The 27,892-nt window shown below is 30.3% G+C and overlaps 4 protein-coding genes across 13 annotated transcripts; 3 read left to right on the top strand and 1 right to left on the bottom strand.

Moving 5' to 3' along the window:
• Nucleotides 1-1,051: 1,051 nt before the first annotated feature.
• On the bottom strand, nt 1,052-5,455 carry LOC113869025 (AMSH-like ubiquitin thioesterase 2). Of its 6 annotated transcripts, none has more exons than XM_027505119.1 (10): nt 5,323-5,455; nt 4,776-4,823; nt 4,583-4,620; nt 4,110-4,411; nt 3,876-3,965; nt 3,328-3,390; nt 3,130-3,204; nt 2,251-2,313; nt 1,800-1,852; nt 1,052-1,430 (listed from the first exon to the last, which is right to left on the bottom strand). In XM_027505119.1, exons 2-10 carry the CDS (start codon nt 4,802-4,804, stop codon nt 1,256-1,258), a joined length of 888 nt encoding a protein of 295 aa, XP_027360920.1. In that variant the 5' UTR covers nt 4,805-4,823; nt 5,323-5,455; the 3' UTR covers nt 1,052-1,255. The 6 variants fall into 6 exon arrangements, with proteins under 6 accessions (XP_027360920.1, XP_027360925.1, XP_027360923.1 ...); XM_027505124.1 differs by having other exon boundaries at nt 1,076-1,430; nt 4,110-4,401; nt 5,323-5,440; XM_027505122.1 differs by lacking the exon at nt 5,323-5,455 and having other exon boundaries at nt 1,086-1,430; nt 4,110-4,401; nt 4,776-5,157.
• Nucleotides 5,456-7,253: 1,798 nt separating this feature from the next.
• LOC113870426 lies at nt 7,254-8,543 on the top strand. Its single transcript, XM_027507017.1, has 2 exons — nt 7,254-7,833; nt 7,930-8,543. The coding sequence occupies exons 1-2, from the start codon at nt 7,254-7,256 to the stop codon at nt 8,541-8,543; spliced, it is 1,194 nt and encodes a 397-aa protein (XP_027362818.1).
• A 4,669-nt stretch (nt 8,544-13,212) lies between these two features.
• On the top strand, nt 13,213-18,673 carry LOC113868378 (carbonic anhydrase 2-like). 4 transcript variants are annotated; one of them, XM_027503864.1, is made up of 11 exons: nt 13,213-13,253; nt 13,478-13,540; nt 13,944-14,025; nt 14,673-14,734; nt 15,171-15,311; nt 15,844-15,892; nt 16,382-16,498; nt 16,708-16,761; nt 17,349-17,434; nt 17,999-18,104; nt 18,263-18,642. In XM_027503864.1, exons 3-11 carry the CDS (start codon nt 13,972-13,974, stop codon nt 18,425-18,427), a joined length of 834 nt encoding a protein of 277 aa, XP_027359665.1. In that variant the 5' UTR covers nt 13,213-13,253; nt 13,478-13,540; nt 13,944-13,971; the 3' UTR covers nt 18,428-18,642. The 4 variants fall into 4 exon arrangements, with proteins under 4 accessions (XP_027359665.1, XP_027359663.1, XP_027359664.1 ...); XM_027503862.1 differs by having other exon boundaries at nt 13,216-13,540; nt 18,263-18,673; XM_027503863.1 differs by lacking the exons at nt 13,213-13,253; nt 13,478-13,540 and adding an exon at nt 13,560-13,602.
• Nucleotides 18,674-21,629: 2,956 nt separating this feature from the next.
• LOC113869356 (uncharacterized protein At4g28440-like) lies at nt 21,630-25,862 on the top strand. Of its 2 annotated transcripts, none has more exons than XM_027505646.1 (3): nt 21,630-21,719; nt 22,293-22,516; nt 25,303-25,862. In XM_027505646.1, exons 2-3 carry the CDS (start codon nt 22,303-22,305, stop codon nt 25,491-25,493), a joined length of 405 nt encoding a protein of 134 aa, XP_027361447.1. In that variant the 5' UTR covers nt 21,630-21,719; nt 22,293-22,302; the 3' UTR covers nt 25,494-25,862. The 2 variants fall into 2 exon arrangements, with proteins under 2 accessions (XP_027361447.1, XP_027361448.1); XM_027505647.1 differs by lacking the exon at nt 21,630-21,719 and adding an exon at nt 21,769-21,798 and having other exon boundaries at nt 25,303-25,840.
• The last annotated feature ends 2,030 nt before the right edge of the window (nt 25,863-27,892 follow it).

Below are 27,892 nucleotides of genomic sequence, written 5' to 3'. Positions count from 1 at the left end.
ATAGAGAAATACAGGAAAATATGTATGATTTTTTTTAAAAAGAGTTTTCTATTTTTTTATTAAGTGGCCAAAAGAAAAAGAGAAGTGAAGAAAAAAAATTAGATAATAAAAAACTAGATGGAAGAAAAATAAGTATAATATATAATATAATTTCTTAATTTACAGTTATCTTGAGAATCAAATCTCAATATTATTTTAACCTCCTAAGAAATAATTACAAACTCTTACCAATTAAGAAAAAAAAATCGTAGACTGTTATTGAAGTTTCCCCGTAGTAATTTGTGAATTTCGAATGAGTTTGCTGGTAAAGTGTAGAGGAAGGAAAAAAAATCTCAATTTAAAACGTCATTTAGGAAATTTCTCTTAAGTTGAATGATGAAGGAAAGTGAGTAAAAATAAATGGCCACAAAATAAAATATTATATTGAATCAAACAAGAATTAAAGGACTAAATTAGAATTTAAATTAAAGATACAAAATAAAATTTATAATTTTATAAAAAAATAACGATGCAACTTAATAGATTCAACAAAATTTGAATGAAAAAAAATTGAAAACTATATTATTCGATCTATGCCGGCTGCTTAGCAACTAATTAAATAGATGATAGCCTTTGCAAAAAAATTGAAGCCAAGTTAAACTTTACCTTCGATTCTGATGCATTCATCGTCATTTTGTTTTATTGAACTAAAAAGTGTCATTTATATTGTAATAATCTATTCCTTATATTGTTCTTTTGATCCTAATCGTTTAGTTTTTTTTGGTTGGTCAACCCCTTATCGTTAGATTGAAATGGTACCTGTGCTACCTTTGTAGTCCTAGGAAGTTGTCCCTTTTTAAAAAAATAAAATAATTTTTTTTGGCATTATCACTGTATTGCATTTCCAGCAAAGAAATCCTTATTAAATTTGTTTCCTAAAATTTTCAATTTACTTTGATTAAATAAACAGTTTGATTAAACACTTTTTCAGTAAACTCTTATCACCCAACCACTCATATAACATAAATTTAATTTTAAAACTAATTAAAATAAGTTAAGAAGTTATTTTAATAAGTTATATAAAAAGGCTAATTAAAATAAATTAAAAAAGTGAGAATCATGAATTATTTTCATAAACACTTGGTAAACTCTTTCAAATGTTCGTTAAAATAAATACGCTTGCTACATTAAACCAAATATTACAACATATGTACATCAGGATTATTATAGTTTCAGGTGTAGCTAGGACATGCAGTGTGCTGTCATCAAAGTCATGTCAGCGTAAATCAAATATTTCAAACCTTAGATTGGAGTTTTTGTAAACATTGGAACAGTGCTCATACACGGGGTTGCCATTATCTGGTTCTTTATGTGGATGAAATCCTGTCTCGTGGCAATTTTTCAGAATATTCATTCCTTCAGGATCGGTTAGTCGAAATAATCCACAGCTCCTGGATAAAATCACTAAATTTGAGTTCCCACATACTCTTAGTCTTAACAGTATATGTAAGAAGAATTCTCAACATACATGATTCTTTTGTCATAAAATAACTATAAGAGAATGCAAAATCATTGCATAAATAGTCAAATTATTGCATCCGCAAACTGCAACTCTTTCTTAACATATAGCATTTCTTATACTTAGAAATAGGGAGAGAGTTGTTCGTTCAAGTTGCACATCGAAAAACTTGAAGAAAAAGGCAGAAAGATATTATAACTAGGAAAATTTAATTTTATGTTTAAGCACTATAACATGTTATATAACTGCAGGAATTGGCCAGAATTTGTCCATATCATAGAGTAAAAGACAGTAAGTAGACCTTGATGTATCTTTTGGGGCCAAGACAATGGCAAATGCCTCAGCAATCATCGCCTGATAAAATAACACCAAACTGTGAGTTCAAACTTGGTTCGGAAATTGAAAACAGGATGGGATTTCAATTAAAAGAAATATTTTGCAATCATACTCTTAAATTATAAATATATAGAAAGTTGAAAATTCAACTTTGATAATAAACAAAACTAAATACACATATATTGTCATAAAATGGTCTTCTTATCCCTAACCATAATGCTCTTAGTTGCTGGTTTCCGACACAACCATACAGGTTGTGCCACAAAGTTCTTTTATAAATTCTCTTTGAAGAGTATCAACTACTCAATGCAACCATGGTGCAAATGAAAATTTTGATTTAATTCAAGGATGAAATGTTATGCAACATGTATTCATGAAGGTGATGAAAATATAGCTCATATACTTTTATCAATCACCTGGTAGGAATATTGAGTATGCAGATCCACTGATGACATGAAACAACTTTGAGAAGGATGTGTCTGAAAATGTTTAGAAAAATCAAAAGGTAAAAGAAGTCAAACTAGGAGGAACTGCTGTTGCAGCACTCATGCAGAGTAACATGGGATAATGAAGCATATTGTCTTCTGTAAAGATTTATAATTTGAAATTTATTTGGGCTCTAATGCTACCTAAGTTAATCCCAGTGATATATATTTTGATCGAAGTGGACAATCTCAAAGAAGAAAGGGAAAAACATTTCATAAATGGATAAAAACACTATGCTTATGGACTTATCTTGTTTAAAAATTTTGGAGAAAGTGGCTACCCCTAATTTAATAGATTGTCAAGTGTTATAGACCTTTGGCAACACTTTCCAATTAAGCTTACTTAAGAACAGCCTGATCAAAACAAATTTGATGTTCAGTTTTAAATTTAATATCTCAACCTGACCCAACACAATGAATCTAACGCCATTTTAAAAAATATTAAACAATTTTTTGTCTTCTTGTTTAGGATGTTTCCTATGGAGATCTTGGGTTTAGGTAAAGGAACATTAGTCTTCCTTTTAAGAAGATAGGTTTCAGACAACCTTGGTCGCCGAGTTGCAGTGAGATAAATCCCATCCAAACAAACAGTTCATTTTTGGGTTTCATCTCCAACATGAAAATATTTTTAGCCCAACTTAATTAACCAAATCCAAATCAACTCAATCATTGCTAAGTTCGGTTTGTTGGGATTGATATGTTTCATCCAACCATCACAGAATTGAGGTCTAAAGTTCCCCTTTAACCCAACCCAACCAGAAAACACTCCTACTCTTAATTAGCATAGAGAAAAAAAGTAGGAAGACATACATGGATCCATCCCACAGGATAAAGGGACCTTTCATTTAGAATTTTGAAAACTTCCTCCTCATTTGTAGCTTGACACTGTGAATCAGTGCAGCAAGTTAGCCACAATTAGCAATAAAACCATGTCACCTTAAAAATATGTGGTGAAATTTTGTAAAACCGTAGGTTAGAAGAATGAAAGACTGCAAACAAGATACTAACAGAATTGGAAGCTGATTCCTGCTTTGGTATGATCAGAGTAGTCATGTAGAGGGTTCCCTTCTCCTGGATAATTGGGCATAATCATATATCAATTTCAAATTCTGTAACGCAGTTTATCAGATCGGATTATTCAGTTCTTTTCCATAAAACACAATCCTTGCAGATTTAAATCTCTTAAATACAATGTCATACACTGAAAAACAATCATAAGATATAAAGTAAAAAGAACACCCTACTAGCATTAAAAACACAAGTAGAAATAAACATGACGAGGGTACATACATGAGAGAAGAAGGGAGAGAGAGATTTTTGTTGTAATATAGATTAAATGAGGACGCCAACTCTTACTTATTGGAAATTTATAGAATGACACAAAAGGAGTGATTATGCCGGAGGTATGATACACTGCTATTTTGAGAAAATTTTCTGATAATAATGCCATAATATGATAGAGCTAATATCTTTTTATTCATAAAGCCTTTAATACCACAAGCAAATTTGACAAGAAAGCTGATTGCAATAAGTTATGGTTTTATAATGATTCTTACAAGACAGGCACCAAGTATACCACATGTTTCCAGCTCCTTTTCTGTATTTTCTTTAGCAAGATCAAGAAAGTCCTCCATTAACCGCATTGACTGGAAAACATGAAATGAATACTTATTAAACATAAATAGTCTGCAATAGTCACAGGCACTATGATGCTACTTATGTACCGGAAGAGTCCAGCAGAGCCACAAAATAGAAAATAGACAGTGTTGATGTGTAGTGGTTCTTCTTACAATATGTACATCCCGTATGGTCTTAGATGAAGATGGCTCATTATCTGATTTTGAGGATCCATCACCTGAATTAAAAGCTGTAATATGATAATTTTGTGCATCTTGAGGAACTTTCTCCACAAAAGATAGTGCAGTGGAAGGCAAGGACCGAGTTACTTTACGAACTGAAAAGTATTTGTTGGCTGTCTTAATAGAAACTGGTTTACAAACAACCATTGGGCACCAACTAGAAGTCAAATCTTCTAATTGAAATAATGAAATTCCAGCTTCTTCCTCATCAATGACAGTTAAGCTGCATTCCTCTTAAACAGAACAAATTAATATTGTATGTTAAACATTAGTCTAATAACATTGAAAATCTGTACAAGCTGCTAACCGTTGTAGGAAGCATACAACAATTGTTCATACTCTCCCTACTCACACCCTAAAAAAATGAAGTAAGAAACAGAAGATGTTGAACATTATATTCATACCTTTGAACCCTGCTTTCTGCTGTATCACAGTTTCGAACCTGCCCACAGAAACTACTATGAATGAAAAAGATCACCAAAGGTAATTTAAAAAGAAAAAATGAGGGGAGTTTGGTTTCTTATTTTGCTTTTTGAGGGGTTAGAAAGAGGAAGAAAGGGGTTTCTTTCAATCAACGAGGAAGATGTGCAGTTTTACCTCATATCACTCACATGGCTTTTCTTCATTAGATTGTTTATTGTGCATCTGGGAGATCAAAAGTTGAACAATCAATTGTATACATTTCAAAGGCTCAAAACATCCAAAGGATAGAATATATTCACTCTAAAAAATACTTTTTTTTTTCTTCTTCTTTTTACGTCGATCCTATAAATTTTAACAGATAATCCTACTTTTCTCAGCCCACAGGTAATCATCCTTATGAGCAGCAGAATTCAACTACAGAAGGTAGTCACTAGTCAGGCGCCAATACGTTGCTAGCTAAAAGATCCAAATTAAACCATATTTTAACAAAAATAGAATAAAATAAAATCATGCAACACAACCAGAAGAGTAACTGGGAAACGGTTGCCTCTATTTGCTTGCAAAATGAATGAATCATGGAAAGCCTCTATCTACTTGCAGAATTGCCAATATCTCTCATGGAAAAGATGATCAGTATCCATATTTTCATCCTTATCTGTTTGTTTGTTTCTGAAACTCTCTTTGTATATTACATGAAACAAAGGGATGGATATTTTATTACCTTGCTGAAGTGAAATGAGATGAATGATTCAGTTGCTGAGATATACATGCATCTTCTGAGAGACTCGGCTGGTTAATCAACCAAAAATAATATCCCACCTAACATTGGAAGTGTAGATACGGATTCAGTTCATCTACAGCTTTTAGAAGACCCTCCTATTCATTAAAATTATATTATTTTTAAAATAAATCTCAATTGTTAGAATTGAAACATGGGAGCATATGTTTCTATTTACAATAAAATAATATTTTTTCATACTTTTTAAAAATATTTTATTTACACTTTATTTTATTTTTCCTTTCTTTTTATTACGTTGTTCATTATATTTTTAATTTTTATAACTATCTCTTTTACATTCATTTCATTTCTTATTATGAGATCTAAAAATACCATTACTCTTTTTAATAATGTAAGGCATTATAGGGTCATTTTTTTTATATGGGATTTTTTTTACTTAATTACCATAATATGGACTTTAGAAAAAAATTACCTAAATATGGAAAATTTTAAAAATTATCAGTGGCGATTTTTGAATGTCAGAAAAAATAATTTTATATGATGGTAAAAATTGCCACTGGCGAGTTTTCAAAATTTTTTGAAAGTAAAAATCGTTTATGGCGATTTTTAAGAAATAAAATCGCCACTGTCGTTTTTTAAAATCTCGTTCTATATATAGTCATTGCAATTTGTAATAAATTGCACTATAACCCTATTCTCTCCACTCTCTAAAGCTTTTCTATTGCATTTCTGTTGTTTGCATTTTTTTGTTTGTCAAATTTGGCTATTCTTTTATAGTTGAAGAAAGAAATGAGTACAAATATAGTGGTGTACTTTAAGAGTGAAATTATTACAAACACATGTGAAGGTGTGAGATTTACATGTGAGAAGCCAATTTGTATGTATATTCCTTATAATATATCATATGAAGCACTAAAATATTGGCTTTGTCAATATATTGAAGTGGAGACTCCAAAAATAGTATAGAGTATAACGTATAGGTGTCTGATTTCTATTTTTGGAGGTTTCATGCAATACCAAGGAGTTGCAATAACAACCGACGAAGATATTCAACAAATGTTTCAAATACATAATGAGCGTCGGGCCCCAACTCCTACCATTGAGCTGTATATTGTTTTTAAACAAATTACAGCTGATACATGTGTAGAAGGTAGTGATGAGGAAGATGAAGCCTATGTGAGCATCGTTCCCAACAGAGAGATTGAATGGGAACAAAACAGCACTGAAAGTGATGACCCTGACTTTGATGAAGACGGTGATGAGGAGGAATCAGAAGATGAGGGAGTTGATGAAGACTCCTATTTATCAAGTCCAATGATTGGCAAACATCCGTTTGAGGAGCCGTCATTCATGCGTGCGTTAGATCTTACAAGTATGCAAGCACTTGAATTTCCAGAATATGCTAACTTAGGTATGTGATTTTTGAAATATTTTAATTATACCATTATCATTTTATGTTTAATTTAATGAATTAGTTTTTTTATTAAAATTTATGTTTGATAGGTAATTCTAAGGTAGTAGGAGAATTGTGTGTTGGAATGCAATTTAATGACAGAGAAAATGTTATACGAACAATTAAACATTACAGTATATCAAAAGGAGTGGACTATAAAGTATTTGAGTCTAACCTAAATACATTTTACTGTAAATGTGTAAGCTATGGCATAGATTGTGATTGGCTTGTTCGGGCTAGCTTGAGGAAAAACAAATATTTTTGGAAAATCAGGAAGTATAGTGGGCCACACACTTGTATGAGGGCTAGGATTTCGCAGGATCATAGCAAGTTGGATGCAAACACAATTGCAGAATGTATTAAGCCAATGGTAGAATCTGACCCTTCTTTTAAGATCAAACTTGTGATTAATGAAGCCCAAGCTCGATTTGGATATACGACAACATATAGAAAAGCATAGATGGCAAAGCAAAAAGCAATTGAAAAAGTGTATGATGAGTGGGAAGCCTCGTATGAAGCCCTGCCACAATGGTCTGTAGCGATGTGTGACATTGTTCGTGGGTCAATTGTTCAATTGGATGCTGTTAAAGCTTATGGCAATGATGAGTTGGTTCATAATGTTCAAATATTACGTCGTATTTTTTGGAGTTTTGCTCCTTGCATTCGGGCATTCAGACATTGCAAACCACTTGTGCAGGTTGATAGAACACATTTATATGGAAAATACAAGGGGGCTTTATTGGTAGCTGTTGCACAAGACGGCAATCAGAATATTTTTCCAATTGGCTTTGCTATTGTTGAAGGAGAAACTGCAGATGGTTGGCATTTTTTCCTTGAGAATTTACGCAAACATGTCGTGACGCAGGATGGTGTTGGTATTATTTCTGATCGGCACGAGTCAATTAATGCAGCAATAAGACGAAGTACCAGACAATGGGAACCTCCAAAGGCATTTGACATATATTGTATCAGGCATATTGCTGCTAATTTCTTGCGAAGATTTAAGACACCTTACTTGCATAAACTTGTCGTCCGCATGGGTAATTGACATTATTCTTCTGTCAATGATATTTACATTGAATTATAAATTTTATATGTTGTTGACATACTTATATTAATGAGTTTGTGGTATTCAGGTTATTCAAGAACTGAATCAGAATTTAATATTCATTATGAGCGGTTGAGACAACATGGAGAGATATATACAGACTGGCTTAATGAAATTCCACGAGAGAAATGGGTTCTTGCATATGACGGCGGGCATCAATGGGGTTACATGACCACCAATCTTGTTGAGTGCATTAATTCAGTATTAAAGGGCGCTCGTAATCTTCCAATAACACCACTGGTTAGAGCAACTTACTTTCGATTGGCTGAGTTATTTGCACGTAAAGGTTGTGAGGCATATGCGCGAAAAAAGGCTGGACATATTTTTTCTGATGCTATGACGACTCAACTTCAATCAAATGAGCAAGCATCTAGAAACCTTTGTGTTACTGTATTTGATAGGCGAAATGAGACTTTTCTTGTTCAAGATGTAAACAACAATCAAGAATATAAAGTCCAACTCAGGCAAAGGTATTGTGATTGTGGTGACATCCAGACTGATAAATATCCATGTCGTCATGTCACTGCTGCTTGCTCTAGTCAGAACATTGATTGGCGTTGTTATGTCGAAGATGTTTACAAGATAAATGAGTTGTGCAAAGTATATAAGGAGTTTGGAGTCATTGGAAATGAAAGTACGTGACATATATATAGAAGCCCAAAACTTATTCCTAACCCAAATTTAAAGCGCATAATAAGAGGTCGTCCAAAATCAACACGTTTTCTGAATGAAATGGATAGGCGTGAGATGAGAAGAACCCGACGTTGCACTCTTTGCCGAGGTGAAAGCCATAGTAGAAGAACATGTCCAAATGCTCCTGGGTCAAGTTCGCAAGGTTGATGTTGTTGTTTTATGTAGTTTTAATTTATGTTGTTGTTGTTGTTGATGATTAAGTTGTTATCGTCATGTAAGATGAAGTAGTATTGTTTAATCAGTATTAAGGGTCATATGCAATATTTGTTATATTTTGAAAGAGTATCTGCATTAAGAGATGATAAATCATATAATATTTAACTAACAAACAAAGCTTTCTTTATTAAATATTTTACTGACAAACAAAGTTGCATAATATAAATAACATTCCATGCTTAAACATAAAGACAATAATGAAAACATAAATTAAACATAAACATAAACATTAACATTAAACAAACATTATTTTCCCTTTTTCTTCTTGATTAATGAGGGGCTATATCTATCAGGGACATGGGTGAAGGGACGTAACATACGCGAAAAAAATCCCCTTCGTCTTCCTTCTGTAGAACCGTCATCCCCAACACCCTGATCATCTGTGGCATCGTGTATAACTCTCTCATCAACTGTACGTTCTGCTTGTACCACATTTTCAGATGTATTTATACATATCCTGTGTTGTTGTGTCATCTCCCAAGACATGATTGACACAGAATATTGTTCACCTAATGAAAATGTTTGCTGAGAAGTACCACCACACTCTGTTGTCACAAGTTCTAGTCGATAAACATCTTCATCATCATAATTCCCTTCATCCACAATTGCGCTCTCATTAAGGTCAAAGTTGCATGCAGGAATGTCAAGAGAAGGTCTGACATCCTCAATGAAAAAGTCATATGTAGAAAGTAACCCACGAGATGTCCCACTTTCACTACTGCAATCAATTGATCTCCTTCGACGTGATTCATTGCTTGTTGACCCACGACGATTATCTCTTCTATCGACAGACATTCGTGAAGGTTGTTGTTGTAGGGGTTCTTCATCCCATTCAAATGGCTGCCATTGGTTTGTGTGTGGTGACCAATAAAACTCCTAATTTGGTTGAACTGACGGTGGTGGAATCCCCTGTTGATGCTCAGACAGTGGAGAGGACATAAGCTCTTCATCCACCAAAAACTGTTGTTGCTAGGGTGGTGGCTGTTCCATTTGTGGAGACAACCATAACCAATTCATTGCATACAATGTGTACCAATTCCAATACTCATTGGACGGGTAATACTGGTCAATTGCCATTCCTTGTAATGTACGCTGATGTCGTTGTTCCCACATCATCACCCAATCATCATGTATCAACCTCTAGTCCTTTGGTTCTCTTAATCCACGTAAATCTTTGTTGTGGACTCCGTCAAGACTTTGGAGCGGCAGAGAAATAGGTTGAGCAAATCTATATTGCCGCATCACACGGTCAGTTGCATGCCACTCTACAACCTCAAAGCATATCAATGGGCTTACAGTTGACCACAATAAACGTTCTCCTCTCAAATCATGTGGAACAACAGCATCAATCGCTTCATCCTCATATGGTCGCCACATGAACTGCATTTTCAAAAATAATTATTCATAAATAATTTCAAACATGTATAAAAATAGTTAAGAAATGTATAAATATATTAACAAGTACCTCATGTAGTGCCATTTTATCTAATGCTAGTCTAACATTTCCAAGATCCCTATATGGAGTCTTGGTTGGATATCAAAGACGTCTCTATCTGACTATAAGTGGAAATACTACTGGTTCACCAAGTATTGGAGCCAACCACGGGAGCTTGTGCCATGCCCATACCTGCAATAATATTATGCATCTACAAATTTCTTTGGCATCATGTCGTGAACCACGATCCAAACCTCTATACAGAAAAGCAAGGCATGCTGAACCCCAACTATACATTTCAATTTCATGGACATTTAACAACAATTGTAAGAATTTTTCATGTACCAGGGAGTTGCTCTTGTTTGGCATTAAAACATGTCCCAACAAAGAAAGTACATATCCTCGAGCATGTTAAGCTATCCTAATGTCTAAATTAGCAGGAAGCCAACCAAGGTGTTGTGTGATCCACTTTAATCTTATTTCAGAACCTTCAACATCATTTGATTTGGGCTGACTTCCGAGTAACTGTTCACACATATTCTGCAATGCCAAAGTATTTGGATTAGTAGAACCAGTAACTGCTATAACATTGCATCGCAGTCTAAGCAACATAGCAACATCTTCTAATGTTATTGTGCATTCTCTACAAGGAAGATGAAATGTATGTGTTTCTGGTCTCCAACGTTCAACAAGTGCATTTATAAGGCCACCGTTTATATGCATTTGACATAATTGTGCAATACGATCAAAACTAGCATTTCGTAAAATCTCATTTATTTCAGGCTTAGGTGGCATTATAGATAAGCGACGTGGTCGTAATACTCTCATTACCTGAAATTTAAAAATAGTAATTTATCAGTAATCTATGAATTAAATATATATCAAAATATAAAAAAACTAACTATAAAAAAATGATATGTTTCTACTTAATTATACCTACACATAATATTATTATTATTTTAATATAAATTGTGCTTTACTTATTTTTACATCTATTATTATCATTATTATTATTATTTTAATACTATACAATGGCTAATATTAACACTTAGTACGAATAATTTATTATATATTTTTCAATGATAATAATTTTTATTAAAAGTAAATAATATAATAAAATTATCCAATACTAAAATTTTATAAATTTTATTATGTTTTTACTTAGACTAAAATAATTATCTTTATTTTATACAAACTTAAAATAAATTGCATTAATTAAAAAATAAATAACTCAAATAAAATTAAGAAAATTTTTTATTATACTACATTGCATGTATTAAAAAATAAATATTTACTTACATTTTGAGTACGAATACGTTGTGAAATATGTTTGTGCGATTCCATAGTCACGTCTTGAACCATTTTATTTCCCTCTTTGATATTGTTCTTCTATAAGATCCTTCTTTCTTGGCGATTTTCGTATTTCCCTTTCTCATTTGCGCATACGGCATGGTGCAATTCTTATTTATAAGCATAGTTCCAATTCAATTCGCGACATTTCAATACGTTACTGTGCTAGTAAAAATTGCCACTCACGATTTTTCAGTTGCAGGACAATGTATTATTGTGCTAGTAAAAGTCGCCACTTGCGATTTTACTGACTTTGCATAGTATCTGTACCCAATTAAATACGCGTGCTTGTTTGTATTTTTGCCTGACAAATAAGTCAAAATTAAAGATTGAAAAGTCAAAATTGATGGCTCCTAGACATTGCAAAAATCGTTTCTGGCGATTTTTCAAATACCACACCTTCGTAATTATACAGAAAAGTCCATATTCCGGTAAATATATCATAAAAACACCATATTAAAATTAAATTCCCGGCATTATACACCTAATTTTAATTTTCTCGCATCATTTTCTTTTACACTCTATTTACATATATCTTTACTTTTTATCCTTTTTATTTTTTATTATATTAACTATTATATTTTTTTACGACCAAATTTACACTCGTTTATAAAATATAAAAATAATATTATTCTTATATTTCACGCCAAAACCCACGTAAAACTTTTTTTTTTTTTCTGAATAGGAGGGCTAACTCACGTGAAACTTTAGTATGAAGCTCAAAGTATATTTAAATAAGTAATTTAGTTAAATAAGTATTCATAATCTTGTTTATCACATGTGAATTTAAGATAATTTATTGTAATAAATTTAAAAATTTTATTTTAATAAATTATACTAAAAATTTATTAAAATTATTAAAATTATAAAAATTATAAACTATTTTTATAAATTTTTATAAATGCCATTATAGTATCATATTATATACATAATTATTTGTTTATAAATTTATTTTTATCACATTCTGAATTTTATTCTCTTTCATTAATTTTGCATTTCGTAATTTACGGATTTATTTATTTTTAGAATTTATCATTTCTTTGTTTATAAAAATTATAAAATTGAAGACAATAGGCATTTTAAAGATATTTAAATTTGGATCAATTATTGTTAGTCAGTTTTAGTTTTTAGATTAAATTAATGTGTTAAGCTTTAAATTATTTGAAAAAAGTTTTAAACAGGTCATTATACTTTAAATAGACTATTAGCCAATTTGTTTACTATCAATAACTCCATTTATAGACGATTGAAAAATTCCTCCCTCTCACGAAGCCTGCTTCAATTTGCGTATAAACAGAGTTTTCTTTTGTTTCCAAACAGACAATAGTTTTAAATTTTTGTATATAGATAGCTATAGATATTCTATGAATTGTTAATCTGCAAAGCCAAGACAAACATATTTTGGCCTATACGAATAAAATAAAATTCTGAAGGGACTACTTGAAAAGCAGACAAACATCATCCATTCAAATGTTAAAATTGGCAACAGCGTCAAATCATAATCACAAAATATTCCTTTTTACCAAGAAAACATTTAATTTATACATGGTAGGATAGTTTTATCATCATGACCTCGTTTTGTGGCTTTTAAGGACACGTGTTATCTAGTTAACTGTGTTCACTCAGATTGGCTTTCAGAATTGAGATAAGGAAACAGTGTACGTTACAAACCCATAGCTTCTATTAACTTACATTTCGCTTTCTTTATCCCTTTTGTCCGCGCATGCTTCCCTTCAATTTTATTTTCATTTTCCTTCTCCCCCTTAGTTTCTGGGTGGCCATTCCATTTTGAACTTCTTCTCCTTAGTTCAATTTAGTGAAAACACCTCACAGTTTAGCTATTTTTCTTCTCTCGTTTTGCTTCACCAACAATTTCATTCAGGGGGCAAAGTAGAATGTAAAGTCCAATCACCCCAGTCAAATTAGCATTGTAGGAGCTTTCAAGGTTTGCATTTTCCAACAATGTGGCACAAACTCTGCTATTTACCCTCTTTTCCTTTGTATAGAGTAATGTTACATTCTTTTGCCCTATCTTCTAATTACTCTTTTTAATATTCTATTAAGTAAATATTAGAGAAAAATATAAATGCTTTAAGAATAAGCCATTTGTTACCATAAAATTTGACATCAAATATACAAAAGACAGTAACTGTATATGATATGTTTTGTGCACACATTTTCTGTATTATGCCACAGTTTTCATATATTTAATAATGTCTTAAAAATATAAAATATATTTTTTAATAAGTAAAATATATAAAATTCTCGTGTGCTAAACTATAGTACAACCTCAATTTCAAACATAGCTTGCCCAGTAAAAAGGAAAATGATTGTTGTGTGCTTGGCAGTGGGAAGAAGATCCTGCAGGGTAAAGAAATGGCTGGAGCATTAAAAAAGTGCATGTTGTGTTGTACAGGCGAGATTGTCTCGGTACGTTGTTTGGCCAATCGTTTATATTTGTTTTTGTTATATTAAATTTTGATTTTAATTTTTATATAAAATTATTTTTCATATTTTGAAAGATTATTAACTTTTATTTTTTTTATTGATGTAACTTTTTTTTAAAAATAATATGCATAAAAAATATGTTACTAAATTAATTATATTATCATTTAATAGTGAGTGACCAAGGACCAGATAATAATTTTTAAAATTATAAAGACTACATTATGTTTTTATAAAACTAAAATTGAAATTTAATATATTTTAAAAGTGTAAAATATATTTAATTCTTACAAAATTAAATATCTCAAATAGTACAAATTTGTACATCTTTCAATATATTAATTTATTTATTTATTCTCTCTTTTATTCCTCTCAAGATATATATAACATTAAAGTGTGTGATAAAATCTATCATTATTAAAACTATTACTTGAACACCTTTTATATTTTAGATTTCAAAACTATTAAAATTAGTTGATATATTAATTTTGACACAAATTAATTTTATTATTTCTAATTTATCCTTGTTTAAAGTCATGCTTTTCGTTTATTTTTATTGTTAAGAAAGTAAAGCCTTAAATGAAGAGATTAATGCTCTTGTTTTGATGTGTCTATGTTTGGGACCAAAGCAGAAGGAAGATATGGCAGGAGAATCATATGATGAAGCCATCGCAACTCTGACCAAGCTTCTCAGGTAAATTCACCCAAATACTTTTTTTTTCCCATATAATTTGATTAGTGTGTGTTCACATGAGAATTTGTAAATTTAAGTTTCAACTTTAATTTTGTTAATCTATGTAAATTTTTTAACTTAAATCAAAAGTTATAATTTATAATAAAACTGTCAAACATATTGATACAAATTTTAAATCACATTTATATGTTTAAATTTGAAAACTTCTAATGCATCCAAACAAGCACTAGTATTTGTAAATTTACCTTTATTTTATTTTAACAGCCCGTATTATAATTTTTGTATTGACATAATTTTAAACATGTTTAAACACCATTCTAAACATGCTAGGTGTAAATGTGATTCAATTAATTTCGTATATAACTATTATATACTTAAAAATTCTATCTTTACTACTGTTTCATGCTATGCAATTGTTTGGATCAACTTTTGGCAGTGAGAAAACTGACCTTGGTGGTGTTGCCGCCTCAAAGATCAAGGAGTTGACAACAGAGCTTGATGCAGCGAGTTCAAAGCTATTTAACCCAGATAAGAGAATCAAAACTGGGTTCATCCATTTCAAGAATGAGAAATTCGAGTGTGTCTTTCTTCTCCTTTTGTCCTCTCCTTCATTTGTCTCTGTACTTCTAGAATTAGAAACCTTTTCGTTTAGAAATCTCTATTATAATTAGTATAAGAATATGCTACTCTTATTTCCAGGTTCAGCCACATAAAATGTACAAAATGAAAATATTATATATAATTTTTTCAATTTTAGGTTACAAATCTTTCTACTCACCTAAAAAAATATATGTTTTTTAAAGAAAAAATAAAATTAATTAATATTTTTCAAAAACTGCATGTCATCTTTTTGTGAGCAGAAGGATTTATAGGTTGAAACCGTAAGAAGATACAACATTTTTCAGGTATAAGAATATGCTTTTAGTAGACCAAAAATGCTTTTAGTGCTATATAGGCACTTTACTTTGGTATCAAGTTTGACACTTCTTTCGTCGGGTAGAGAAAATCAATTGGTTTTCAATGCATGCTTTATTGTATTTTTGAATTTAAGTAGTAAAAGAATTACAGTTTGACTAGCACATTTGGTGGATGCTTTGTCTCCTTTTCAGCAAGAATCCCAATCTGTATGGCGAACTTGCCAAAGGACAGAGCCCGAAGGTTAGTCATGTTATTAGTTACAGCACTCATGGTTTCTGCACCCACACCTGTTGGTACATTAATTTGTGGTTTAATTGAGTTTGGTTTCAACCCTAATGAAAAGAAAATAAGAAAACAAAATTAAGTATGAAGGGATTTACTGTTGTTAGATCTAATAATGAAGTCTTAATTCCCCCCCAACTATTGTTTAATTAAATCAACATTAGCACTTGTTAACTATTATCAATAACTAACTATATGTATACTAGTTTACATTATGTGAATATATAAAATTAATTGGTCCTAATCTTCTTAGATGATAATATATAAATCTATGACTTTTCATACATATATTTTTAAATATTTCAATTTTATATTATTTCAATCTATTATGATCTACTAAGCATTGACCTTCAATATTTTTCATTACATTAAAAAGTCAGATCCTTTTTAAATAAACAAAATGTTGTCATTAATAGTTTATTATATATTATTTTGTCATACATGCAGTTTATGGTATTTGCTTGCTCAGACTCAAGAGTTTGCCCGTCTCATATTCTGGATTTCCAACCAGGTGAAGCCTTTGTAGTTCGAAACATCGCCAACATGGTACCACCATATGACAAGGTTTATCTTGTTCTCTTAATGGTTGATGTTTTGACTATGCAACTCAATTAGCTAGATGGGCAATTTGAAAATACAAGAGTTTGTGTATTTTAAACAAAATCCTACGTTAGTTTAGAGAGAAAAGTGTCAAATTTGTTATCCAAAGTTGTCTTCTTTTGGGTTGTCATTTTGGTGTTTCAAATTAAAACACTGGCTTTTTGTTATTGTAGACGAAGTATTCAGGAGCAGGGGCGGCCATTGAATATGCAGTCTTGCATTTAAAGGTAAATTGTTACTTATTCTATAAATGGAGGGTTACATGAGATAGAAGAAACTCTGGTGACGGAGGCAATTTGTTATGTTGGATCATTATTCATGTAGGGATCCACACACATTTCAAGTTGCATAACTTGTTCTATTTCATCAAAACACTGGTATTAGATGACAAAAGTGGTACATGAATTACTTGCGAAATCCTTGAATTGGTGCCATTGCTAAAGCAGAATGATCAACCTTTCAACCACCATGCAGATATCTACTGTGGTTTCATAGACTTCAAAAAATATCTTAATAGATAAATATGGATATGAAAGAAAAGTTTTATTTAGATATAAATATTCAATTATTTGTATATTTCATCAGCATAGTCAACACATTTTTATTTTATTTTATCAATATAACATGTTTTATGTAGTATATATGAATGTTAACATTTCATTTAAAGTTGACCCATTCATTTTTATCCTTAATTTGAAGAAAATGGAAAGATGTATGGTATGGTGTTAGCATAAATGAATCAAATGTCTCTCTCTTAAACTGAGTAACATTTTTTTTTCACCTGCTTTTATATTCTAATGGGTATGACTTACAGGTGGAGAATATTGTAGTTATTGGACATAGTTGTTGTGGAGGTATAAAGGGGCTCATGTCTATCCCAGATAACGGGGCAACTGCAAGGCAAGTCACCATTACTATTGCTAAGATCTCTCTAAAGAAGGAATATGCAAATTTGCCAAAAGGATGAGTGCTGAAAGTGCATATAATGAAAATTAATTTAAACTATTATGATAACTTTTAAGGACTTAAAGGTATGTGGGGATTCACAAAACCTTTCTTCACATAGTTGAAATGTTCAGTGCTTTAGTAGATTCATTACTCACTTGCCAATATTAATGGTAGTGAATATGAAGTCATAAACAACATTCTTTATTTGTCGTTGGTTCTTGGTTCTGCCTTATTGGAGACAATGTGGTAATGGCGTATAATTTTTTTCTATTAAAAATTATTTATATTTAATGATAGAAACGTATTAAATCTTGTAATATCTTATAATTTTTAACAAAAACTTATCGATTCTTATTATGTCTCTTCTAAGTACATGTTTAAAAAATTGATATTATTAAAGTGCACAATGATTTTCATAAACTCGATTGTTCTCTTCTCGTCATTAATATTGGTGAAATAAGAAAGTTGACTCACATAACCACCTTGAAAATAATTCTTCCTCTGTGATCTTTACAGTGAATTCATAGAGCAATGGGTCCAAATATGTACTCCAGCAAAGAACAAGGTTAAAGCAGAGAAAAGTGGTTCAAGTTTCTCAGAGCAGTGTAGTAACTGCGAGAAGGTAAGTAAATGATACATTGATACTTTGCCCCTTTTACACAAGGGCTTGTGTATATACCACAAAATGCTTACATTTATTAGCATTGAATTAATGTTTACTATTTCCAAATTATAATACCCTTTAGTAATATAAGATTTTGCTTGCTTACTGTAATGCAGGAAGCTGTGAATGTATCGCTAGGGAATCTATTAACTTACCCATTTGTGAGAGATGGGGTTGTGAAGAAAACGATTGCTTTGAAAGGAGCACATTACGATTTTGTTAATGCCACTTTTGAGTTGTGGGATCTGAACTTCAAACTTTTGCCCTCTATATACATTTAAGGTCTCTCTAATACCATATATAGTAAAATTGCAGTACATTGTGTACACGACTCATTTTGCAAATTAAGGTTTCCCGCAAAAAAGAAGCAAACATTCAGCAAAAGTAATGATTTGTGAGCTAGCAGCCATAAACTACTCTTGTTTTCTACCATTTTCGTTTATGATCTGTTTTATATACAACAATCCCTCTAGGTGAGATCGGATCTGTTTTATATACAATGTTTTTATTTTATTTTATTTTGATTTTGTTGATATATCAAAGTTTTTATTCTAATGGGTGGAATGTGAAATATAGAAGGGCTGAAAAAAAAAATTCTATAAGTGAGGGGGTTGGAGATTGTGGAGAGAGGAAAAACATATTAAAAGATAAAATAGAAAACACGGATAATGAGTATAGTTACGATAAATAACGATGGAAAAAAAGGGAAGGGTTAAGTCTTGGTTAAAGACAGAGATTTCAATATTAAAATATCATCTTAAAATAATAAGTGAAAAATATTACGGAATAAACACTTTTAAAATTAGTTTAAATATTTGGTTAAAGTTTTCTATCACACGTTTATTTGCAAAGAATAAGTACGTTTATATCGAAGTGATTAAAATCCTTAAGACCCTAAGTGTGATATGAATTAATTTAGAAAGAACAAATCTCAACATCAAAAATAAAAGAACAAATTATAATATACAAAAAACTTAATTTATTAAAAATAATAAAAAATAGTTATCTAACATAAATTATACTGTATTTAAAATATTATAACATTAGATAATTAAATTGATGACTTATGTTAAACAAATAAAAATATTCACTTATATATATATATATATATATATATATATATATAATAAATAATAGGTGCATGTTTCGTTAACATAAATTTTATAATAAATAAAAATATAAAAATAATTTACTAATTATAGTATCTGAATTTTTTTTAATAATAGAAAAAATTTGTAGTTATTTTTTATAAAAAGAATTAGAAGTGGTATTAATTTTTTATTTAATTGTACTTTTAGACTCTGTGCTTTAAGTTATGTGTGATTTTAACTTCTCTAATTTTAATTACTTATAATTAGTCTTTTTTAAATTAAATTCCTCCTCCCCAAAATTTCATAAAATAATAATAAAAAATATATCAAAGATGTAATCTATTATTGATTTATATAAATTTTAAAATAATATATAAAATAATTAAATAAAAAAAGATTTTATATAAACTAATAATAATGCACTTTTATTATATATATTTTTAATTATTCAATGAAATTTTGAAGTGAGAGTTAATTTAAATATTTAAAGTGCTATAAGAAATAAGAACAACAAAAATTAAAAAAATTAAAATCGTACATATCTAAAAGGTAAAGATTAAAAAATATAGTTAATTTGTTTATAATTATATATTAAGGGAAAAGGATAGATATTTTATTAATTGTGGTTGAAATTCTACACATGATTGAGAAAAGAAGCGTTTCGAAAAGCAAATTTTTGCTAATAATACTTGCTATGGTACTTACTATGAATTTGAGAGTGTATATATATCATTTTTAAATCAAGAATTATGATTTATTTATTTATTTTTTTTAGAGAGAAAAAAATGATATTGATAATGATAGATACTTCAGTAATTATAATTTATTTAATATCTTAAAGATTAAAAAAAATATTTATAAAATTAATGGTAATAATTATTTCATGTATGAGAAGATATAAAATCCTTCTTTGTTTGTCTATTATCTTCACTAACACTTAATACATAGAGAATTTATTGTTTTTATTTGAAAATCAATTAATAAATTAAAAAAATCAACAACTAACTTAGTATAATAACTTTTTTATAAATTTAAAAATTTATTAGATTGAAAAAATTATAAAATATATTTCTAAAATTTAAAATATTTGTGTACAATATTTTTATTGTAATTAGATAATTTTAAAAATTATTTGTTAAAATAAATATTAAAATAAAATAATTCTTATTAAAGTTTTAACATATTAGAATGCCTCTTATAATCTAGATTTATCTTTAATAAAATATTGAATACTTAAAAAATTATTATATAAAAGAATATTAAAAAAATTCAATACATTAAAATTTGACATGTTATATATCATAGTGGATCTGTACAATACACCAAAATGTAAATGATAGTATTCTACCATTTGAATGTTAATACATTTTAGTATTAAGTTGTTTCTCTTATTTTTTTTAATAATATATCAAAATTGACACATAATATAATTTGATAAATAATATTGTTTAGTTTCAATTTAAAATTTAAATTTTAACTTTTCTAACAATTTAATTGAAGTTTGAAATTAAATTTTAAAATTTTCTTTCACTTTAATTGAAATTTGAATTCAAAGTTTAAATTTAGACATTAATTCTAAGTTGATTAATTTTAAATTTTAAATTTGAATTTAAATTTTTCTGTTACTCAACACACATTTGTCATTATTAAATTTACTTATCTTTGTAATAAATTTTAAAATTTATTATTTAATAAATAGATTTTAAATTATATTATTATGGTAAAAGAAATCTATCCATGTAATTTAAAAAATTAAATAATTACTATGTAATCATAAATATGTTATAAAAATATTTAATTTGGCACGAAATAATAACATATGTATAATAAAGTTTTTATAAAAATTATATGATATCACATAATTTAATGCATGAAGAAAATTAAATGTTATAAATTTAAATTAAATTTTAGAGATTTTGTATATTTATTACTTTTAATGGTAGAAAGATTTAAAATTATAATTTTTTCAATATTTCCATACTTATTTTTCTAATAATCCTTTTCTTGCTTTATAAAGCAAACATTAAATAAAATTTTATGCATTTAATATCCTGAAAATATAATACATATTTAATGCTTTTCTCATTTAATTTTAATGAATTGGTCATTTCTTACTTATTAAAAAAATTTAAAAATGTAAATTTTTATTAAAAATTATATAATATTATAAAATTTAATACAATAATAACATAAATGATATTTTTAATATAACTTACTATTTATTATATTTTATTTTATCATTAAAGCTATTATTAAAATTATTCAAAAATTTATTATTTATTAATATTTAATTACACATCATTAAATACATATTAATAAAAATAATTTATTTATTTATGCGTTTTGTTGTGCTGTGATGAATGATAAGTAACTCTCTCCTCTTTCTCTCCTTAAAACCCGACCTCCACGGTCACTTTCACTTTCAGTCTCACTTTCGGATCTCTCTCTTTCCCATCTCTTACACCCCATTTCCAATCTCCAGGTTCCATTTCTTTCTCCTCCCCCTTTTAGCTTCTCTATCTTTTGCTTTCGCTCATCCACACTCGTATCGGAATTTTCACGTAGAAAAAGCTTCTCTTTTTTACTTTTGGTTCGGGTTTCAAGTTCCAGTCTTCAAAAATTTTATAGCTTTTTTTGTGTGAAGTTTATTTGAAATTTCTTAAGCATGTTTGATGGAATTCTTAAATTGGCTTGACTTTGGATCTTATGATTATTCCTCGGTGCTAACTTGCTCTTATTTAGTGTATTTGACCTTGGGATATTGAAAAGTTCGGAACTTTCTTACCCCTTTAAGCTGGGGTTAGGCTGATTATAGGTACCCTATATTAATTGCGTTTTCTTACATGTATTTTAGTTCACATTGGCTTAAATGGGATTTCCCCTTAGGTGAAAATTTTGTAACAAGTGAGAATTTCATATGCAAAACCGATGTACTGGGAAACCATTCATCAAACTTTGATTCCGAGCTATATATTAAGATCTTATAAAGTAAGCATAGTGTGTGCACTGTTTGAGTCTTTATGTTGTCTTAGTTTAGGTTATTGTGGTTCTGTAGGATTTTAGATATGGCGGATGCAAAACCAGGATTGAGGAAGCCAGTGTTTACCAAGGTTGATCAGCTTCGTCCAGGGACCAGTGGCCACACTTTAACTGTGAAGGTGGTCAACACTAAGATGGTGATGCAGAAAGGTGGTTCTCAACCCCGTCAAATGCGAATTGCTGAATGTTTGGTTGGTGATGAGACTGGAATGATCATATTCACTGCAAGAAATGATCAAGGTATATATGTTATTACTTTCACAAGCCTGCCCCTGTGCAAGTTTTTCTTGCTGCATCATGGTACCGTTATTGTCATTGTTGCTTTACATTCTTGCCAAATTTTTCTATTTTGGGCTGGGGGGAAAGGGTGTTTATTTGTTAATTTTCATGGAGTATTCACGTCATATGTCAAGTGTTTTATTTTGTTGATTTTGTGAGCATATCATTTCTGTTCTGATGTCTATTACAGTATTACTTTTGGTCTTTATTTTGTCAACAGTCATGCATCAAATGCTTTATTTTGTCACTTTCATGGGCATCTGTAATTACTGTTTGAGTTATGTTTTGTGTGGAATTCTGGAAGGCTATTTTCTGTTCTGATGTCTATCACAGTATTACTTTTGGTCTTTGTTGTATTGGAAGTACTTACAAGAGTAGTTTTAACCCAAATTTAACATTATTATCACATACGGCCTTTAACGTGCTAGCAGTAATTAAAAACTTATTATGGTAAGTCTTACATAAATAGTAGGGTCATAGTTATTTTTGTCACAAAATGATCGGCAACTTCTAAAATATCTATCTAACAGGAGATGAACCTGGGCAGTTGTTGTGTTGTATTTTTCTGGTCTTTTTTACCCTAAAGGGTTCAATTTGATGTGTGCATTAGCATTTTCTAGCACTAACGTAAATCATATAAAATTTGTGTTAAGTTTTTACAGAAATCAAAGAAACAAAGAAAGAATTGTCTTCTCCTATTTATCTTTAGCATATCTGAACCAGTCTCTGGTCTCCTAACTAAAATGGGCAAAACCCGTGTGTGGCCCTGCATATGATAACCTTAAAAAATCTCATAATGCCTTGGGCATCTAGGTTATATCAACACAAAAAATTTGGTTCATGTATTAATATTTTCTCATTTGGGTTGGCCATATGATATGGAGCTGTTGCAAACTTGCAATCCAATGGAGAACAGCCAAAGGAAAGTGCAATTTCTGAATAGTCTAAATTTGTGATTCACCTGTGAGAATCAAATTAGATTTGTTCATTAATTTAAAACTATGTGATTTTGGGCCTCCTCTAATTGACTCTGATAGATATTTTGGTTCTGGATGGAGTGTCTCAATCTTCCTATTATTAGTTATATATGGAAATTTGGTAACCTATTAGATGTCATAATTAGAAATAATATCTGATGATGAATATTGTAAAAAGTGTGTTGTTGGATAGATAATATTCCTTATGCCAAACAATCTAGAATGTCAATTGATAGCACATTGGCTGGTACTTTGTGCAAGTAAATCAGTCATAGTTAGTAGAGTCGAACTAAATTTGGCATTTTTGACCCATAATGGGTCCGACCCTTTATTGAAACCCACCATGGCAGGAGGTTTAGAACACCAGGTTGTCCTTTTTAAGTGGTAGCTGTGTGCATATGTCCCTTAATTGTGGTATACGATGTATCATGAATATGACTGCTGTCTTCCATCCTCATTTGCAATTAAAAGACAAAATATTTGTACCATGTATCATAGATTGATGGTGATAAGTGATTTGAGGAAAAAGATTTAAAAAATGATAGCATTTCCACACGTTTTCACTGGATCCTTGTTGTGTACCCATCTAACATTGAGATGTATCTTTGCTTCTGTATTGTATATTCTTCTTGACCCTATAGAAGAGGTTTAAGTTACTGGAGGAGATGTAGGATTATGAATCATGGAAATGAAAATTTGATGTAACTGGGAAAAACACATGGAAGCAAAAGACGGTGTAATTCAGGTGCTTCCCTATGTTCTGGTTTACACACAAATATCCTGGATCAAAGCATAATACGCCAAGGCTTCATTGATAACTTTTTGGTAAAGAGTGATTGTCAAGAATTTGTAGTGTATAGTTTTGCCAAAGTTCATAATTGACTAGGTTTTGAACTCTTGTTTTTGGTTTTGAAAAAGTGTATCTTTTTTATTATTTAATATGTTTCTTTTCTTTGTCACTTCCTTAGGCCATGAGGTTGTGCTTGCTAGTTTTGACCTTGTTATTCAGTTATTCCTGAGTTTTATGCTTCACTATTTGATTTGATCTGGGTTCTACCACAACCAAGAACAACTGGTCATATATTGTTGGGAACTTAAATTTGGAAAACCTTAGGAAAAAATAATTCCAACATAGGAGCAATTTAACCAAAAAAGTAGTTTGGAATGCTCAAAGAGTGATTAATGGGTTAATCATAGATAGGAACTGATTTTCTTACCTGAGAACAATGGAGACTATCTCCATGCAGGAACAGAAAATTTCAGAAAATAAAAGATTAATCCAAACTTATACAGATGCACAGAAACTTAGCCCAAACACATTCCCTTCATCCTTTCAATTCATGTCTACTACCCTGTGTCTCCTAATATTTTTACTGAGCATTCTTAGATTGTGATTCTCCCCTAAATAAAAATTGTGTAATACTTTTCAAGTTGCATTACATGAATTCTTCCTAAATAGTAATTCTGTAATACTTTGTAAAGTTGCATCCAACATAAAAATTTAAATGAAGTTCCATGTTTGCAGTTGAAACAATTTTGAATTCTTTTACTTAGAATTTTCAAATTAAATTGCTATGTTAACAAATCTTTCAAACATGACTTAAAACATCGTTCTGCAAATGAGTTATTCATTTATGACATCATTTTGTCTTGTTGCTGGTGAATGAACTGAGTTTCTTTTTGTGGCACATATTTAATGTTCAGCAGTATTGCTGATATGTATAGTTTGATGTTGAACATTTTCCTGGTTCCAATTATGCTTCTGTTCAGTGGATTTGATGAAAGAGGGAACTACTGTCATCCTGCGTAATGCCAAAATTGACATGTTCAAAGGATCAATGAGGCTTGCTGTGGACAAGTGGGGCCGTGTGGAAGTCACGGAACCTGCTAATTTCACTGTTAAGGAGGATAATAACTTGTCCTTGATTGAGTATGAACTAGTCAATGTTGTTGTTGAATGAATGCCTTGTTGGGACATCCTGGAATTTGTGCTGGGTTCTAATGAGAATAAAAACTAATCCAACAAAGAAATCTTCTTTTTGTCTATGGGACATCTCATAGTTCTCATCACAATCCACCTTACTTTAGGAATAGAGATTTAAGAAGCCAATAGTATTAACAGTTGCTTCTTACTGTTGCAATAGACTCAGTGGATCTTGGAGTTTCAACCACTTAACAGATGGTGGCTGTAAGTTCTAGATCATGCTTTTTGTTATGGTATCTATTTACATTTTGGATTATGTGTATGTTCATCTACCATGGATTATATGTATCAGAATATTTTATATGGCGGGTGAGTGTTTATATTTAATGTATTCCTTTGTTAGTCTCAATCTCTATCATGATCTACTACCCGGATGCCCCTCAATTTTTATATCAAAAAAGTATACTTCGAAACATACGTATCGAAATCAAATCCTAGATTGACCGCGACGTCATCAATTATTTTTGAAAATGTTAATCCCTAAGTGCAGAAGGGAAGGAAGTCATTCATAATAACGGAGAATCTTAGTCATAACTTTTGCATAAAAAGACGATGATCTTTGCTTCAATCTTCATTAAAATTTTTCTTTTCATAGTCTCTGAAAAATTTAGAGGTTATGTTCTTTTTAGTATATTGCGAATTGTAAAGGATTAAAAACACATTGTTTATGTTAAAAATTGAATTAAAAACGGATAAAATTTGAATTGGACATAATATTTAAGCCCTTTTTTATATTAATGACCTTAATCTGATGACGTGTATTAATCTGATATATGTCTATAATAGTGGACATTTATTTTTCTAATATTTCACTTAATTTGTTATGCATGTAAAGTATTTCGTTTACCTGATGTGTTTGTTTCATGTTACAATTGAGAACAGTGCCATTATTCAGTCGTTGCAAGTTTGAAAAGGGTTATGTATGATGCACAAAGATTTGTTTTTCCAATTTCATTTGAAATTCGTAGTGTTCTGGCATATGGGAACCTAAAACTGCAGTTGATAGAACTAATTTTTTTGCTAAGTAGTTGATAGAAATTTAATAGCATGCAATGATTATTTCGGTTTGAATGAAGTTGTAGAGTTTGAGCAACAATGTAGAGCGTTGGGGCTGTCTCCAACTCATAATTCATCATGAATCATGAGACATTCTTTAACACATTGACAAGAAAAACGTGAGGCCGGAGACCACAGAGGGTTTGCTTGTCCTTGAGCTTCCTGCCTAAGCAAACCATACCCTACTCTAAGGAAGCTAACAAGTAGTAATCAATTGCAAGAATAGATACTTGAGTTTACCCCCATTTCCCTCAACATGCCTACAAAAGGATAATGTTATTTCTACTAAATATTTTACCACTCTCTACATTTTTTCCCTTTTTTTTCTCTCAATCATATCAACCACTTATTCTATTATACTTTTTTCTTTTCTTATATCTCTTTTATCGTAAAATATTTAAGCAGGAATAATATTATTAGAAAAATGCAGTTGCAACATGCAAAACAAATATTTTTTTTTATATGGATGGTTTAATTTTCCATCCCTTATTGATCTTGCATATTAAGCGACCCAGCATTGTAGCTCACCATTATGTTACAAGATAATATCATCTTATCTGACATATTAAGTCATGTGCAAACTTTGTATCTATCTTTCTATTTATTAATTTTTATATGATCTTATCTACTTAATACATATCAAGAGAGAGACAAACACAAAACTTACACTTTGTCATGTGAAATTTCAACACGAAAGGATCCAGTCTCAGTATGTTAGCGGACAAGTTTAAGGTACAATTTATAAATAATTGACTCAACAAATTGTTCAGTGAAGATTAATAAACACATATTATGTATGAGACAAAATGAACAAGTGTGAAGCATGCGAATTATTGTAATATTTAAGTGTGAGTCTCGGGGATAGAGTATAATTAGGTTCAAAGTACATAAAATTCAAGACAAAAAAAGAATCCCCAGTAGAAAAATTAAGTCATGGCTTATCCATCTTCATCATATATACCATACCTACCTTGTACCAGTTACTGGCTTAGTTGTACACGGCAAAGGATCACAAACAAGTGGGTGTGCTATAATAGTTGGTCCTACTCATGTATACCACACCATCTTTGTCTTTGTATAAGTGGGACTCAAGCTCCATCCGTTATCATACCCTTTAAACTAGTGAAAGGACCACTCACTCACATGGCTTATACACAAGATAATATAATGAAATTTGAGAATGAAAAGGAAAAAGAAAATGGTTGACGAAAAGAGGAATGGATGCAGACAAAAGGAGAAAAGAGTGGTTTTCATAGGTTACAAAATATGACGAATGATCAACGTCACGATAGTTATATATCAAATTGGTAATGTTGGTGA

The sequence above is a fragment of the Abrus precatorius genome, unplaced genomic scaffold, assembly GCF_003935025.1.
Source record: "Abrus precatorius isolate BTA unplaced genomic scaffold, Abrus_2018 Scaffold6, whole genome shotgun sequence".
NCBI classification, from domain to species: Eukaryota; Viridiplantae; Streptophyta; class Magnoliopsida; order Fabales; family Fabaceae; genus Abrus; species Abrus precatorius.
Note: the sequence above shows the minus strand (reverse complement) of the source record. Positions and strands in the feature narration are given on the sequence as shown.

Bases quoted from the DNA above. Each gene is read 5' to 3' on its own strand.
- LOC113868378 (XM_027503861.1), top strand. From the start codon at position 13,972: ATGGCTGGAGCATTAAAAAAGTGCATGTTGTGTTGTACAGGCGAGATT. The intron at 15,312-15,843 runs GTGTGTCTTTCT...TCTCCTTTTCAG, and splicing joins TTCAAGAATGAGAAATTCGA to CAAGAATCCCAATCTGTATG. The intron at 17,435-17,998 runs GCAAGTCACCAT...TGATCTTTACAG, and splicing joins GATAACGGGGCAACTGCAAG to TGAATTCATAGAGCAATGGG.
- LOC113870426 (XM_027507017.1), top strand. From the start codon at position 7,254: ATGGCAAAGCAAAAAGCAATTGAAAAAGTGTATGATGAGTGGGAAGCC. The intron at 7,834-7,929 runs GTAATTGACATT...TGTGGTATTCAG, and splicing joins TAAACTTGTCGTCCGCATGG to GTTATTCAAGAACTGAATCA.
- LOC113869025 (XM_027505118.1), bottom strand. From the start codon at position 5,370: ATGTATATCTCAGCAACTGAATCATTCATCTCATTTCACTTCAGCAAG. The intron at 4,621-5,322 runs GTAATAAAATAT...TTCTGTGGGCAG, and splicing joins TCTCATTTCACTTCAGCAAG to GTTCGAAACTGTGATACAGC. The intron at 3,205-3,327 runs GTTAGTATCTTG...ACTGATTCACAG, and splicing joins AGGAATCAGCTTCCAATTCT to TGTCAAGCTACAAATGAGGA.
- LOC113869356 (XM_027505646.1), top strand. From the start codon at position 22,303: ATGGCGGATGCAAAACCAGGATTGAGGAAGCCAGTGTTTACCAAGGTT. The intron at 22,517-25,302 runs GTATATATGTTA...GCTTCTGTTCAG, and splicing joins CACTGCAAGAAATGATCAAG to TGGATTTGATGAAAGAGGGA.